This window comes from Corythoichthys intestinalis, chromosome 2 (genome assembly GCF_030265065.1).
Source record: "Corythoichthys intestinalis isolate RoL2023-P3 chromosome 2, ASM3026506v1, whole genome shotgun sequence".
Lineage (NCBI taxonomy): Eukaryota > Metazoa > Chordata > Actinopteri > Syngnathiformes > Syngnathidae > Corythoichthys > Corythoichthys intestinalis.
In genome coordinates, this window is record NC_080396.1 from 41,512,390 (window position 1) to 41,529,742 (window position 17,353).

Consider the following 17,353-nt stretch of genomic DNA (forward strand, 5'->3'; position numbering starts at 1 on the left):
ATTCATTCATCTTCCATGCCGCTTATTCCTCACGAGGGTCGCGGAGGTGCCGGAGCCTATCCCAGCTACTATTAAGATAAATATATTTCCATACAATGGCTTTCATACTATATGGAAGCCATTGTATGGAAATATATGGTAGAACTACTACTATAGAACTAAATATAAAAAATCAAGTTCCATACTTTCCATACTCACGTAGGAAACCTGTATCTGAAAAATTACTGCTGAAGTGAGCATGTGACTGCTTCTCAGACCAGAGAAGCTGCTTCTCTGCTCTGACTGACCTGGTGATGGGCAGTGTGTGCCAGATTCTTTATCATCCTGAGCCTGACTCGTCCCAGACTTGGATCGCTTTAAAAAGAGGTTATAAATCTTCGCCCCCTGCCTTTTCATTCTGAACTGTCCCTATGAAACAATGAGCCAGTCCTTTTAACGTTACTCCTAGCATCACTCATAATCACACAATGTTGGTAAATGATTAAATCCCTACTTCAAGCCTTAAAAAATTCAGGGCAAATAAACCAACGTAGACATAAATTTAATATTCTGACTTTTAAGCTAGTTGACAGCAGGCCCGGCCAACTACCGTGTTCACGTGACGTTTCATTTAAGGCAAGAGAGCATGAGACAGCTGGCTAATGCTCTACAATTATTGGAGAAACATGTATGTAAATAGCGACCCAAATGAATTAAATATAGACGTTAATATCGAGCGGCTGTTGGAAGCTGGACGACATGAGATAACGTTAACGTTTGCTTGATGCCGTGGCTCTCTGTTTTAGCGACAACAAAAAATCTCCTTCCTACAAATTTAAACATTGACTCATTAGGACACCAGCATAAAACTTACATTACGACGAGGATTTCAGTGGCTTGTGGGCAGGGTATCCAAGTTCGTCTCCTTGTTTGTTCTTGTCACTTTGTTTATCTTCCGTGTTCCGTTCCGTCAACAATGACCAAGTACTCAAATCTCAAATCTTCCTCCGTTTCAGTGGCGATTCTTCTTCTCCTCATGAAAGCAAATTTGCAACGCTTTATGGTACATAGCGCCAACTACTGTACAGGAAGGACTTAGCAGTCGGTGCCGCGATATGTCATTGTCAATCATCTGGGGTGGCACCTGGGGGGTCCAATCAGATTTTAGGGGGGTCCAGTGCTACCCCGGCCCCCCCTCTAGCTCCGCCACTGCCTGGGAACCTTGTTAGGGTGCATGGCATCATGAATGCTTTGAAATACCAGGACATTTTAAATCAAAATCTGTTGCCCTCTGCCCGAAAGCTGAAGATGGGTCGTCACTGGGTCTTTCAGCAAGACAATGACCCTAAACATTTGGCCAAATCTACACAGAAATGGTTCACCAGACACAAAATCAAGCTCCTCCCATGGCCATCTCAGTCCCCAGACCTTGTTTTGTTGGCAAAAGGGGGTTGTACAAAGTATTAACACCAGGGGTGCTAATAATTGTGACACACATTATTTGATGTCGAATAATTTTTTTCTTTGTTTTTTTTTCCCACTGAATGAATGCACTTGTATTTAAGGTTGAATTTTTCTTTTTTTCCCATTAAGGTCCCATATTATTTGAATAAAAAATTATATATTAGAAGCTAAAAACACATTTTTCAGGGGTGCCAATAATTATGGAGGGCACTGTATGTTGTAGAAGAGATGCCAAAGCTTATTCCAATAAATGGTGCGGCCCCAATGAATGCCTGAGTCCACTCCTCTTGCTTGTCTCTGCCTCTTAGCTCTCAATATACATAAAACGACACCATTGCAGTCTGTTTGGGGCAATGCGTGAGTTGGTCATCCCGTGCATATGTTAAATGCGTTAAATATTTTAATGTGATTAATTAAAAGAATTCATTACCGCCCATTAACGCGATAAATTTTACTGCCCTAATTCAAGTACAATCAATTTTCAAAGTTGTCATAAAATAGTTGTGTTAGGTATCGTGCATGTTGCTGGCATTAAAAATCAGCAGAAAAGTCTATTAAATAGAGTCTGGTATAGGGTACATAGACTATCATTAGCCAGACATAAATTGAATCACTCCAGACTTACTTAGGTGGCTCTGTGACATCAAACTATTCTTCAAGTTTTTCTGAACCCCAAGCATTTGCAATACACTGCACAAGTGCTATCTTGCTGACTTGTCATCTGTCATATCTAGTTATATTTCACTAGAGCAGCTCGTTGACAGGTAAAGCTGCACTAGCACATGCTCTGCATCAGATGGAATCTGCCAAGCTTGACTGATGATAGCGACAGTGGAATATGAGTCTTTGTTGCTCTCACTTGCTGGGAAAATCTGTTGTAGAGGCACAACCTTCTTTTGTCACGGAGCCAAGCAGATCGACTTTGTTCCTCCTGAAATTTCGCTGACATTTGTGAGGAATAATTGAATCAATTTCAATAACTGTTGGGAGCGATGTTTATCTTTTGTCTTTCTGTTTTTGTCTCAGCTTTAAGTCATTAATATTCATTACTGCAATGGAAACAGACTAAACAGAGTACTTGAATGTGAGTGAATTTTAATGGGAGTTTTTTCTATTTACGACATTGCACAATAAGATCTGTCTGTTTATTCCAAGCCTTAAATAGCAAAGTGAGATTTATAACTGAGAGATATAGAAGAAGTATACAATGGAATTCTTGGACTCGAACAAGTTTAATTCACGATTAGCATAAAGCACACGGGGCGGGTGCACACATTTGGCTATGGTTATGTATATACTATGATTTATGTTGTGGAATTTACATATTAACAATTTAAGTACAATTACAGACTCTGAGTAAATCTCATAAAGTGCACTTTTCTTAGCTTGATTTCACTGCACTGACTTGATAACACTTTTTAACACAATTGCTGAGGTCCTTCTTATGTCACACTGCAGCACAGGCAGCCAATTAAAATTTGCTGAGATAAACTCCAGGCTCTATTTAAAATGCTTGAGGACAGTGGACTTGTTCATTTCAGCAGCTGGAACATTCCTCTTAGCACAAGCAGTACTAGATTTCAGTTTAATTTCCTTAAAGTAACACTGATGCTGTCAACGAGTTTAATGAGATATGCCTTCTAAACTTTATATAACTGTGCATTTATGTGTCTGTGTGTGTATTATTTCCTGCAGAGTTACTGTATTGGATAATGGAAGCCTTCGTATTTCCAATGTCTCTAAAATGGATGCCGGTCTCTATACATGCGTGGCCAGAAACCAGTTTGGCGTAGCGAGCAGTGCTGGCAGCCTTTTGGTTAAAGGTAAGAATGTCTACTTTTGTAGATTAAACTTTTCCCTGCCCTGCGAGTGACTAATAATCAGTGCAGGATATACCCTGCCTTTCGCCCAAAGTCACCTGGGATAGTCTTCAGCTCACCTGCGACATCGATAAGGAAAAGTGCTGTAGAAATTGGATGAATGGATGAAGAGATTAATCTCCCTTCATGTTGGACATTTACACCAAAGTAGGTACTGCAATAATAATAATAATAATCCTTATGATAATTATAAATATTAAAATAATAAAAATGAAATTACCCAAATTCTGTGACCAAATTATGAGTACACCAACATATATAAGAGGATTCTCGGCTGTCAGTGGTTTCCCATCCTCCTACGCTGAAGACAATGAATCAGTAATCCTCCTAGTGTTGGAGTAAAGTCAACATTTCAGTAACTATTCCAATCAAATAATGTTTATTCTGCAAATTTAAACTGATACATTTGAAATCTGTAAGAAACAACAACAAAAAAGAACGTCCTCACATATATTTCTGTGTTTGGCTTGCTCACACCAAAGGACGCGTTTCATTGCACCATTTTGTGACGACAAAATGCTACAGTCTAGTCTGTACAGGCTAATAAAAGTGACCACTTGATTGTTCATTTATGTTTTCCTATTCAGACGTTACAACTAAATATCACATATCTGTTATGGGTGACAACAGAATAAATTTGGACTTTACTGACCAATGGTCATAGTGCTTGTTTATGTTTTAATTGCATCTGTCTTTTTATTAAAATATAAATAAATAAATAATAATAATAATTTAAGCATGCCTAATCACAGAGTTGCCGAACTAGTTTTAACCAGCTCTGAAATAGTTAAATGAACTGTTTGTATACATCCCCTCTCACTGCTTCCCCTGCTATTTGACTCAAGCAATAAGCAATCTAACAATCTAGAGGGCAAACTGAAAACACACTGAAATCAATCTTAGGGCTAAGGAAGAGACTGTTAAATTTTGAATGGGACAGCTTGGGACTCGGTTATGACTATGCCACTACCAAGTTGCGAGACACAGATGTGCTTTGCACAAAAACTCACTTTTTAAATAGCGTGTGGTGAAACAATGAGGTGTGTTTATATTGTGTATCCTCTTATAGGCTTGTGTTCAGTGTGCTTTTAGAGTGCACCCCTAACATGCACGCCAGCTCATCTCTGTCATATTTGAAAGAAGCCACTGAGGCTTGAATGATCCGAAACGTAGCCTTACTGTATGTCTGAAAAGACAAATTCTGTGATACCGTGTTTGGAGCTGAAAGTGGCTAGTGACTTATTCAGGGAGAACTCAAATCAAAGCAGCACACCATGTGTGCATGAGCTGCCTCGCTTTCAGCCAATGTTGTGTTTTAATATTGCCTATGTCAGCCAAGGTACCCATGAACACTGTAGCACAGGAGTCTCCACTGCGGCCGTAAGTGGAATTGTTTGGAGAACTCTGCTCTAACATCATAGATGACTTACATAAAGTCCAATTAGTTGATAGACAAAGGCTGCAGAAACCCAAAGGCTGATTGCTTCTCAATGGTTGATTTATTTTTCCACACAATGGCATTTTTTTAAAACCTCTAAATAACACACGTCTGCTGTGCAATAAGATCTCTGGGTCATTTTAACGAGCCGAGTCGACAACAGAGCTCTATTAGAGTGCCCTTTGGTGATTCCTCTTCACATCTACTTTGAATTGCAAATACCTTGGCACAGAAACCCAACTATTCATCCCTGCATCCCCAGTACCTTTCATTATGTAGAAATTGGGTTATGTGTATATATTTTTACAACTGCACTATAAGCTATTAATTTTATCAATATCCTACTTGTGTTAAGTACCGTATTTTTCGGACTATAAGTCGCACCTGAGTATAAGTCGCACCAGCCATAAAATGCCCAACGAAGAGGAAAAAACATATATAAGTTGCACTGGAGTATAAGTCGCTTTTTTGGGGGAAATTTACTTGATAAAATCCAACACATAGAACAGATATGTCATCTTGAAAGGCAATTTAATATAAAAATACAATAGACAACAGTATGATGTTACATGATGCATGAACAACGAAATGCGAATATACTTTCCTCAACAGGACGCTACGGCTCGGTCCTGACTATACAGCGAGCTAAACTCCCAAATGACAATGCTGGACATCCGTATAATTTATTGAATCAATTTCGTCCTTGATACCAAATGGTTTCGCATCAATGTAAATAAATGATAATTAGGTGCTATTACAGCAATGACACAAACTGTTAACATGCGTTCGCTAGCATTAGCACATCGTTTAAACAACCACACATCTGGATCTAAGTGTCCGATAGCGGGTGGAAAACACACAACAACAACAGAAAAGATGATCCACATAGGCGTTGCCTCTGTAGAGATATTTTACAAGCATAAACAATTAACTTAGGTTCGGAGCCCTTTGTCTCGCTCTCTCTGCGCTACGGACGCTGCGAAGCTGTCCGTCTTCTTCTGGCGTGTAAACGCTCTTCTTTGCGTAAACAAGTGCGAGTGCGCCCACACGTGGGTGTGAAAGCGCCACATACTAAAAGCAAGCATTTCAATATAAAAAAGTCAGTAATACAATGGCGTACCACAAGCAACACGTCACTTCCGCTCATTAATATTCATGACATTAGCTACTGTTGCTAAGTAGGGACAAGCTACCATTTGTCCCTAATAGGAAATGAATGGCAATCGTGTACGAAGGAGATGTTTACAGAGCTAAACCTACCAATTCTCTCCGAAAATGATGTGCCTGGTTCCAGATTGACTGGCAAAGATGTGGAAGAACATAAAAATGTTCAGTTAAAGAGATGGCTTTAGTGTTGAAGGCTGAAAAAGACGAAAAAAAACGAGCTGACCTAAGCATAGCTTTAGCTTTTTTATCGACGCGACTGACAATGACATTCTCCTGTTTCAACAAGCTATCCTTTACCATCAGCCCTGTCTTTCTTATATATCCTCTGGTTGTCCTACGTCTCTAACCGTTCTTGGGGGTAATTTAGTTAGCTTTGTGTAGCGATCGCAAATGCTACTCAGTGACAGCCAACGAACACTTTTAATTTTTTCATTGATAACACATCTTAATCCTATAATTTATTTACACTTCCCCCTCGCTAAAGGTTTTTTTTATATAAATATATATATATATATATATATATATATATATATATATATATATATATATATATATATATAACAGAAACGGTAACAGTGGCAGTCAGATACCATTGTAATTCTTTTCAGGTCATTCATTGTCAGACAGAAGCAGTACGGCACAACGTTACGCTAAAAAAATAAGTTAAAAATATAAAAATGGCTTACCTCTTTGTCCTCTGAAAGACCATGCCAACCCAACATAATATTTACTGCATATGAAACGTGAATGGATTCGCCGAGCTGGTGTTAAAGTCCGCGCAAGGTGATTCGGTCTTCACATTTTTTCCTCCCGAGTTTTTGGTTTCCGGAAACGTATGAAGAAAACATCCTTCATGTGTCGTAATGTCTAGAGTTGTTTCTACAAGGTTCCAAAAAAGCAATGCGTGATCGGCATGTTCGTTTTTGAAAGATTACCGGATAAACGTAGCACTAATTACTAGAGATGTCCCGATCGATCGGGATGCCGAACGACGGTTTCGGTTTCACGTCATTTTCAAAGTATCGGAATCGGCAAAAAAATATTGGCCATGCCTTTTTTAATCCATATATATATATATATATATATATATATATATATATATATATATATATGAATATATGAATTTTTTAATTAAATCATTTTCTAATTGTATTTAACGTTACAGACATAATATGTTCCACTCATCCAGTCTTTAGTTTAGGCTTAAGGTAGGGTTATCAAATTTATCCCAATAACGGCAGTGATTAATTTTTTTTTTAAATGTATCACGTTAAAATATGTAACGCAACTAATGCATGCGCTGCACGACCCACTCACGCATTGTCGCGCTCAACCTGTAATGGCGCCGTTTTACCTATATAGAGAGATAAAAGGCAGCGTAAAATGAGTAGAGTGAATTTTGGCAGCCTTTGGAGCCTTTTTTTAATTGGCTAAAGCCTTACAATCCCTCTCTCTATGATTAGAAATATCATGGGAAGCAATGTGGGGAATCAAGGTAGCAATTGATCTTTATCTTAACACCTTATGTTATTTCCCAACGCAGAGAAGATATATAAATTGGTAGCACTACCCACAGTCATGGTTCCACTTCCCATCATGCATTTGGGCATGATTACAGTATCATTTACTGAGAGCTCAACAAATACACTAGATGGCAATATTTAGTCACAATTTACAAAGTCACAAGTCTTTCTATCCGTGGATCCCTCTCACAGAAAGAATGTTAATAATGTAAATGCCATCTTGAGGATTTATTGTCATAATAAACAAATACAGTACTTATGTACTGTATGTTGAATGTATATATTCGTCCGAGTTTTATTCATTTTTTACTTAATGCATTGCCAAAATGTATATGATCGGGAAAAATTATCGGGAATGATTGGAATTGAATCAGTTGCAAAAAAAAGCAATCGGATCGGGAAATATCGGGATCGGCAGATACTCAAACTAAAAGATCGGGATCGGATCGGGAGCAAAAAAACTTGATCGGAACAACCCTACTAATTACGTTGTGTTTATGCGAGGGCGAGTCTATAATGTCCCACTTCGGCTTTACTTCCGCTTTATGATGCGACGTCACGGTCTAAAAATAGCCTGCATGCGGTACGCCGTTGAACACACATTGCCAAAGGCAGAACGCGAACGTGGCCATAGCTATTAAGTTATTCAGATAACTATAGCATAAGGAACATGCGAACAAGTTTACCAAACCATCAGTGTCACTCCAAAACACCAAAATAACCTATGAAAGGATATCATAATGTGTTCATAATTTCACACATAAGTCGCTCCTGAGTATAAGTCGCACCACCAGCTAAACTATGAAAAAAAAACTGCGACTTATAGTCTGAAAAATACGGTAATGCCGGGCTCACATCTAAATACTTTTACAATCTCAGAATAAAGACTCTAAGTCAGGACGAGCATGTTGAGTCTTTGTGGAGTCTAATTGGAGTTTAGTGCACTCCCACATGCTTGATCATTGACTATAAGATTGTGGTATTTGCCGTCTCAAGGCGGTCTTTCATGTTAAGACAATGGATGCCTTCCAAAATGCGTTCTTGTCTGTACTTGTGTTTTTGTGTGCTCTTGAAATGTCATCAGAGCTGGACCGAGCTAAGTACTTTTCCATTCCTAAGTTTGCATCAGAGCAAGAATTTTCAAGTCCCTGTGTGTTGTTCTCACTATGACTCTTTAAGAGAGTGCGCTCCAAAAAAGACTTGTGGACTGGTGTATCCCAAATTCCTTTGCGGCAAAAAAAGCGAGTGAATGGCTAGCGATTAACAGCTGTAGACGGTTTTCACTTATCTTCCTCTCTTTAACTTCTGAGAAGGAAACCAAACAATTCTAGTGTACAATACAGGACTCGAACAGCAGGACAGCTGTTAAAACTGTTACCTTATGCTCAGTGTTTACTGTGTTCCTTTAACCCCCCTGGATTTTTCTTTTCCTTTGTTATTTTTTACAAAAAAAATGACTTGTCTGTTTGCCGTGTTCGTGTATGTTCTGGTTTTGAAAATGATGTGTCAAAAACTGTTAATGTTTAAAAAAAAAAAAAAAAAGCGGACTGTGGTGGCAACTGCAACATTAACACACAAAACAAGAAAAAATACACATAATGAGAATTAAAAATACAAAATATATTTCATTTTTTATTTCACTTGCTAGCTTAAAGCTGATATTCAACGGAATACGCCATTCAAGCACAACAACGAAAATTAACATTGGATATCATTTTTTTAATGATCAAAAGAATAAATATTAACACAAACAAATACTACTCCATTACTTGTCATAGACAAGTAAAATAACACTATGAGGCATATGGTCTTTAAACACCACCAAAAAATAGTTGTATCAACTTTAAAAGACATCGAGGAAATGTTCTTCTTCCTATAGTGGGTTAGTATGAGTTAGCAAATGTTTAGTTTTTTTTTTCCTTTTAAAATTGTACATGCCTGTTGAAAAAAAACTAATTTGCGACCCATTGTATCTCTATACATCCTTGCACTGTTGAACAATTTTATTTGTTAGTTTTTTGTTTGTTTAACCCTTTAACACCGAACGTGTCGCATTTACGCATATCATCTTTGAAGCTTCGTATCGCTGTAATTACGTCACCTACGTGATGCTGGTTGCTCTCATTTGAAAGTGCGGAAGTTGATGTCCACACCAGTTTTTATTTGAACTCAATTGACCAAGTAAAACGGGAGATAATGTCGTTTGAGTTTTATTGCACTCATAAGTAAGCATTAAAACGCTGCATTGACCATTTGTTTATCTCCATATTTCCATCATTTCTTGTCCTTTTTCAAAACCGAAAGCAGCGCTAAAGACTACATATCCCAGGAACCATTGTGAGATCAAGAAGGACGAACCTAATGTGAACATTTTTAATAAATTGCCGAGCGAGGCGCCACCTAACGAAAGGGAAGCATGCAAAGCGAGCAACGGCCGGTTGGATTGAGCGAGTGACTTTGAAACCTGCCGAATGAATTGAAAACTAAATTTAGCGCAAGCTAATGCATGATTTAAGTAACTCAAGTAAGAGATTGGGCCGTATTCGTCGTTATTTCTTCGGATGAGTCGGTGTCTCGGCGAGTAGAAGTGACAGCAGCGCTCAAACGGCGGAAGAATAGGCTGTGTGACATTGTATGTGACGTAACTCCATGACCTGTTCAAGAGGAAACTTTATTGGGTCGCAAGAAAAAAAAAAACTTTATTGAGTCGCATGCCAACATTTTTTTCCTTTGAAATATAAAGGCAAAATCACAGGCATGCAAATTCGGCAGAAAATAGGCTTAGGTGTTAAAGGGTTAAACACTTACAGTAGCAAAACTTTTGAGACAAAAAAAAAAAAGAAGGTCCCTCAACGGCCCTTTATGTTGCGTAATTGTCTTTTCAAATATGGCCAGGGATATTATCTGCTTCATTTTTATTTTTTATGTACAGTGGGGTAAATAAGTATTTAGTTACCCACCAATTGTGCAAGTTCTCCCACTTGAAAAGAATAGAGAGGCCTGTAATTGTCAACATGGGTAAACCTCAACCATGAGAGACAGAATGTGGGGAAAAAAACACAGAAAATCACATTGTTTGATTTTTAAAGAATTTATTTCCAAATTAGAGTGGAAAATAAGTATTTGGTCACCTACAAACAAGCAAGATTTCTGGCTGTCAAAGAGGTCTAACTTCTTCTAACGAGATCTAACGAGGCTCCACTTGTTACCTGTATTAATGGCACCTGTTTTCACTCATTATCGGTATAAAAGACACCTGTCCACAAACTCAGTCAGTCACACTCCAAACTCCACTATGGCCAAGACCAAAGAGCTGTCGAAGGACACCAGAGAACCTGCACCAGGCTGGGAAGACTGAAACTGCAATAGGTAAAACGCTTGGTGTAAAGAAATCAACTGTGGGAGCAATTATTAGAAAATGGAAGACATACAAGACCACTGATAATCTCCCTCGATCTGGGCCTCCATGCAAGATCTCACCCTGTGGCGTCAAAATGATAACAAGAGCGGTGAGCAAAAGTCCCAGAACCACACGGGGGGGACAACAAAAGCTACTATCAGTAACACAATGCGCTGCCAGGAACTTAAATCCTGCACTGCCAGACGTGTGCCCCTGCTGAAGAAAGTACACGTCCAGGCCCGTTTGTTGTTCGCTAGAGAGCATTTGGATGATCCAGAAGAGGATTGGGAGAATGTGTTATGGTCAGACGAAACCAAAATAGAACTTTTTGGTAGAAACACAGGTTCTCGTTTTTGGAGGGGAAACAATACTATATTGCATCCGAAGAACACCATACCCACTGTGAAGCATGAGAATGGACACGTCATGCTTTAGGGCTGTTTTTCTGCAAAGGGTCCAGGACGACTGATCTGTGTGAAGGAAAGAATGAATGGGGCCATGTATCGAGAGATTTTGAGTGAACATCTCCTTCCATCAGCAAGGGCATTGAAGATGAGACGTGGCTGGGTCTTTCAGCATGACAATGATCCCAAACACACAGCCAGGGTAACAAAGGAGTGGCTTCGTAAAAGGTATTTCAAGGTCCTGGAGTGGCCTAGCCAGTCTCCAGATCTCAACCCCTTAGAAAATCTGTGGAGGGAGTTGAAAGTCCGTGTTGCCCAACGACAGCCCCAAAACATCACTGCTCTAGAGGTTATCTGCATGGAGGAATGGGCCAAAATACCAGCAACAGTGTGAAAAGCTTGTGAAAAGTTACAGAAAACGTTTGGCCTCCGTTATTGCCAACAAAGGGTACATAACAAAGTATTGAGATTAACTTTTGGTATTGACCAAATACTTGTTTTCCACCATGATTTGGAAATAAATTCTTTAAAAATCAAACAATGTGATTTCCTGTTTTGTTTCCACATTCTGTCTCTCATGGTTGAGGTTTACCCATGTTGACAATTACAGGCCTCTCTAATATTTTCAAGTGGGAGAACTTGCACAATTAGTGGTTGACTCAATTCTTATTTGCCCCACTGTAAATCTGATTAAATGCATTTGTTTAGTGTTAACAATATTCACACCTGTGTATATTCGATTCATTTATTCACTGATATATACATATATATATTTTTTTTGGGGGGGGGGGCAAAGTATTGTGTAATTAAGATGTGACTAAACAAGATTCATTAATTACAAAATCACTAATTAAATTGATTATATTTCTTTAGTCCTTACATTAATACTGTATATGTATACTGACTTAAGGCCCAAGTACACTGCATGCGTGATCGTTGCGGTTCCGGTCCGGTTCAGTGTTGCCTGCGTGCCACGCAGTCCGTCAAAAACAGGCAAATCATACCGGCTGCTGCACGGCTGCGGTCCGCCAACTCCGTCCCCTCGTGAGCTCTCGCGTGATCGCGCGCGATCATGTGCCATTTAAATCAACGACAAACACACAGAGTCTGTAGTAGTGACGGGATCTGTCGTTCACTTGAGAAAACGAATCCATTCCGGTTCGTTCAGTAAAACGATTCGTTCAAACGAATCGTTCAACGAATCGTTCGCCCCCCTCATCTCCCTCCCCACCCAAATGAATCGTTCGGTTAGTGAACGGGAAGTGACGTTGCCGAACGAATCACCAAAGACCGCTTCGCAGTATAACTGAACGGGAAGTGACATTGCTTGGTCCCTCCCTCTCTTGCACATTGACCACTCGTCGTAGTTTCAGAAATGAGTGACAGGCGATATCATTCTGCTCTCAGAGACAGCCTCGTCTCCCTCCCGCTGCTGCTAAAGCGAGGGAGAACTTCCGCGTCGTCTGTCCTAGTTCTATGGGCTCAAAGTCATGGCTCGTGCTTGCATTTCGAATTAGGACACGGTTAAACATTTTCCTTTTGAGGGGGAAGTCGGGGTTTGGGGTCGGGGGCGCACGGACTTTCTTTAGCATGATCGTGCTCACATATACAATGCTGCTGCTAACAGCCAACGCGGCATGCCTGCTGTCACGAAAATAAAAATAAATCGAAAGTTTAATTTCTAATTATGGAACGGCCAACACATCATATTAACCTCTCGCTCTGTTGTATTTTTGTTTTTTATTATTAAGATGATCGTTTTGAATTTTTGCACTGGTATTAATAAATAAAATAATCCGGTCAGCTCCCCTGTCGTCCCCGCATCTCAGATCGTCAAATGCTGACGAGAAATAATTGTTTGCTTTATGATTTCGCCTTTCTACTCTCATTAGTCTGTTAAGAAAAATGTAGACATATTGCGACATCTCCCGTGTCCGCGCGCTTTGTTTTTGGGGCGCTTGAGTAGCACATGATGGACGGATTGACATAATTTGTCAAACCAACCGACACCCTCTGACACGAAAAAAAAAAAAAAAAAACACTCGGAAAAAATTGACATGTATATACAGTTTCATTGCAAATCAGTATTATGGTGATCATACTAAATATTATTTTTTTTCTGTGCACATATGAGGTACATATCGCTGCCATGAAGCCTCCATATAGTGACAGTTCTCTGCCCGCTTCACTGCCGTCACGCGACCGCAGCTCAGCTTTTGCTTGCCTCGTAGCTACGCGTGTTTTAAATTACTGTAAATTTGATAGTATATCGTCATAGGCACAGTCCCGAGTCTGTTGAGAAAAGTAGAACACTAAACCATGCTCGCTAGATTTGTGTGGTGTTTTTGTCTTTTTGAGCAGCATTTGATAGGCTCCACGTTAACAAATATGTGACAAAGTCGTTTCCTTTCATTTTATGACTCGTTCACCGCATAGTCATTACTGGAAAGTCAAGTTAGCAGCAAGCTAGGTCAGGAACCGGAGGACCGAATCACTGAACGGGAAGTGACAAAACTCAGTCTTTCCCCCCTGCCTGCACGCTGGCTGCTTATTGGCCACACGTGGAAATGAGTGACATACGCCATGATTCTGTTTCCGCTCCCTCCCCTGCCCGCGATGAGGCTGGCGTCTGATTGGTCGTGTGCGATGTCAGAAGACGCTGCCGCTTGCTCAACGCCCTCCCACGCAGCGAACAAGCGCCACCAACTTCATAGAACGAATCAGTGCAGATGGTGATTAGTTCGGTCTCGTTCACCCAAACAATTCGTTCAAAAAGAACGAATCGTTCGCGACCGATACAACACTAGTCTGTAGTATGTACTCATCAGAGAAGCAGAGAGAGAGCACATTTTTTTTCGCATATTGATAATGTAACGTTTGCTAAGCGGAAGTTTGGCCGCGAAAACAACACACGAGCTTCAACGCCTTTTTCCTCTTTTTCTTTATTAACTTCCCGCCACCTCACCAATGCAAAAACAACAACTACAGTGGGGAGAACAAGTATTTGATACACTGCCAATGGGTTTTCCCATTGTCAGTGTATCAAATACTTGTTCTCCCTACTGTATTTACACTGACGCTATCTAGTCCACCAATCGGAGCGTCGCGCTGGTGCACCAGCACACCAATGACAGCCCCGCGTTGGTGCATAAATTAACCCACCGATGACAGCCCCGGCGACACTACAATATTTTATTTGTGTCTGTCTCTTAATTCCAGATTGACTGCATCATGTTGAGATCAGGGCTCCGTGTGTGGAGGGAAGGGGGGCTATTATGCCCTTGGTTGTGTCGGTGCGTTTATATCTTTGTGCACATTTAAAATTTATGGCACATAACATCTCATAGAGCTGTTATAAACAACTGATAAATAATCTGTCATATTTATAAAATGGATAGCGAATTATATTCGACATGAACTAAAAAAACAGCGTACTTGGAATTGGTGTCTCAACACTGCAGATTCATGTGGCCAGCGCAAACTGTTGTTTTTTCTATGAAGAGTCAAGTGAAATGTAGGAAAGAAAGAGAAACGTCTTGAATAGACCACCAGGTCGAAACTTGTGGGTGTCTCTTTTTTCTCTTTCGTCTCTTTTTTCTCTTTCGTACTTTCCCCCCTCGACTCTGTATACAAACCGAGATTGTTTGTACGCGGGGCACGAGAATTTCTGCAGTGGAACCACTTCCAGATACGCTGTTTTTTTTTTTTTTTTTTTTTTTTTTTTTTTTTTTGCTTAGCACGTCGTGTTTGATATCATTGCCAGAAAAACACACATAATAGGACACTTTGCAGTTTCGCTTTTAATGGTGTCCTTATAGTAATATCTGCTGCATGTATATCACTTTGTGGCTTTCCACCTCCATGATGAAGCGCTCATCATCCATTTTCGCTCGTGTTTAAACCGTGATTAGGCACCTGGGCTTTTGACGTCAGGCCCAGCTCCGCCCATTTTGCCGGATGCGTGTCCGGCAAAAATAGAAAATAGCCTATACCATCCGGCGGGCATGCGGCACGCCGGAGGTGGTTCGCAGTCAAGCCGGAGCACTGACGCGGCCGGTATACGTTGAACAATAGGATATAATGGGAACGGATTGGCTCCGGCGCTATTTTTTACCGGAGTCGGACCGGAAACGCAACGATCACGCATGCGGTGTACTTGGGCCCTTAGACCTGAATGGACAAGTGTTTCGGTGCAAGTACAGCATAAGACTCAAAACTAATGACGTTTTCAAGTTACACTGACCTTCGCTTTTCACAATGAAAACAACCATGATTATTACTTTAGGTTAGTGTCTAAATGTTTATGTCTATTCCTAAAAAAAAAAAAGCTACATAGGGCTTAAATCACCTCTTTTGTTAAGCTTCATTAACTCATAGAATTTTTTTTTCTTTCTTTTTTTAACAACTATTTAGTACTACAATGCCTCTGCTGCAGAGTGATAATGACTGCTGGTTTCTGACTGTTGTATGACTTTAAATCACCATTAACTATTGTCTGAGATAAAAGAAAAAATTGACTAATTGTATTGTATTGTAAGAATTTTGACTTTGGCTTGTTTAAATTACATTTATTTCAAATTATTTTATTCACATAACTGGGTCAGTACAAAAAATAAGCAGTTAAAAAAATTTTTGGACTCAAGCTCAATCGTACTTTGATAGGTAATTGTATTAATCCTTGCTTTCCAGGTTATAAATCATTCTTCTGCTGGAGTTCATGTCATGCATTGTGTTCTTCCCAAATGAGAAATTAAACTGCAGACATAGCATACTTGATCAGAATGGGCATACTGAGGCATAACCACAAAATTTGCTGCAATTTATATGCTAATTATGATGCAAGTATTAAAATCTAGGTTGTAAAAAGTCACACCAGAACTTTAAAAACAGAACAGCACCAAATGAGTGTTATTGTGTGTGGAGGAATACTGTATGTTGTGAATGAGGAAGCCAATTTGTGATTTCCCCTACAGTCATAACAGGGAACGAGCGTGACAGCTCTGCTATCAGTGGCAGAAAGTTTCTCTCATTTTGTGTCTAGCGTGGAAACTTTACCCGGATTCACCTAGAATGCACCGCCACGACAAGCCAGTTCTCCTTAGCCACTACCAGATAAACAACTTGCCTTGTTTTGACAGAGCTGAATATAGACCTTTACTCCTCCTGACATCCTGCATTGGCTCTTCTGTCTATTAGATACAGTACTTATGACACAGCTGCATAATTCCCTGCTCAACTGGACTCTCAGCGTTTGCTCTATTATCTCCTCGGTGCAGTGAAATTAGAAATCCTTAAGGGACGGAATTGAAACTGAACTAAACCCACAATATCAAAACTTTCGGCTATATTTTAAATGCATCAAATATATAATAATAAATAATAATAAATGCATAAAAAATAATACATAATGAGTATAATAAATAATCTTTTTTATAGTGTTTACCTAAATCTACAAAGTATTCGTTCTCCAAAATACGTTTAAAATGCTTACTTAGCTTGCCTTTTCTTTTTATACCTATATGTCATATTTGGGTAACTTTTTATCAGCCATTACCATTTCCTCCCACCAAAACTCATCTCTTTGGGGGTCTTCGCGTCACACTATTCACATTATATGATTGTCTAAGGAGTCATGTGCCCGTGTAAAGGTGCCTGATCAAAAATGCAATGCACATGCACTGGTGCCTGATTAAAAATGCATCACAAACATATCTAACCTATTGATAGTAAAAAAGTACTATATCCAAGGATGTTTTTTTTTTTTGTTTTTTTTTTTTGAGGGGGGGGTGTTAAAATTTTACACCTATAAATTTGTTTTTTATGCATATTACACATCCTTTGTTAGTCCAGAAACCTTGCTTTAAAGTTCTCAAATATTAGTCTGTTCATCAGTTTTTTGATATAAAAATAAAAATGCTGATCCAAACATCCGATGATTGATAAACGAAAGTAATGGAAATTGTCATTTTGTTACCACTGTATATTTGGTGCAGTTCCCACTAGGGCTGCAGCTATCGAATATTTTAGTAATCGAGTAATCGACTGAAAATTCTATCGATTAATCGAGTAATCGGATAAAACAAATATATTTTTAGGTG

The 17,353-nt window shown here is 39.4% G+C and overlaps 1 protein-coding gene across 4 annotated transcripts in view; it reads left to right on the plus strand.

The window, feature by feature from the left end:
• The window catches only part of cntn3a.1 (contactin 3a, tandem duplicate 1), a 199,152-nt gene that overhangs the window by 156,632 nt on the left and 25,167 nt on the right, over nt 1–17,353 (plus strand). For all 4 annotated transcript variants that reach the window (XM_057817332.1, XM_057817315.1, XM_057817323.1 and 1 more), the window contains one exon: nt 3,139–3,266. In XM_057817332.1, coding sequence (XP_057673315.1) covers nt 3,139–3,266 — 128 coding nt within the window. The remainder of the gene's footprint in view (nt 1–3,138; nt 3,267–17,353) is intronic.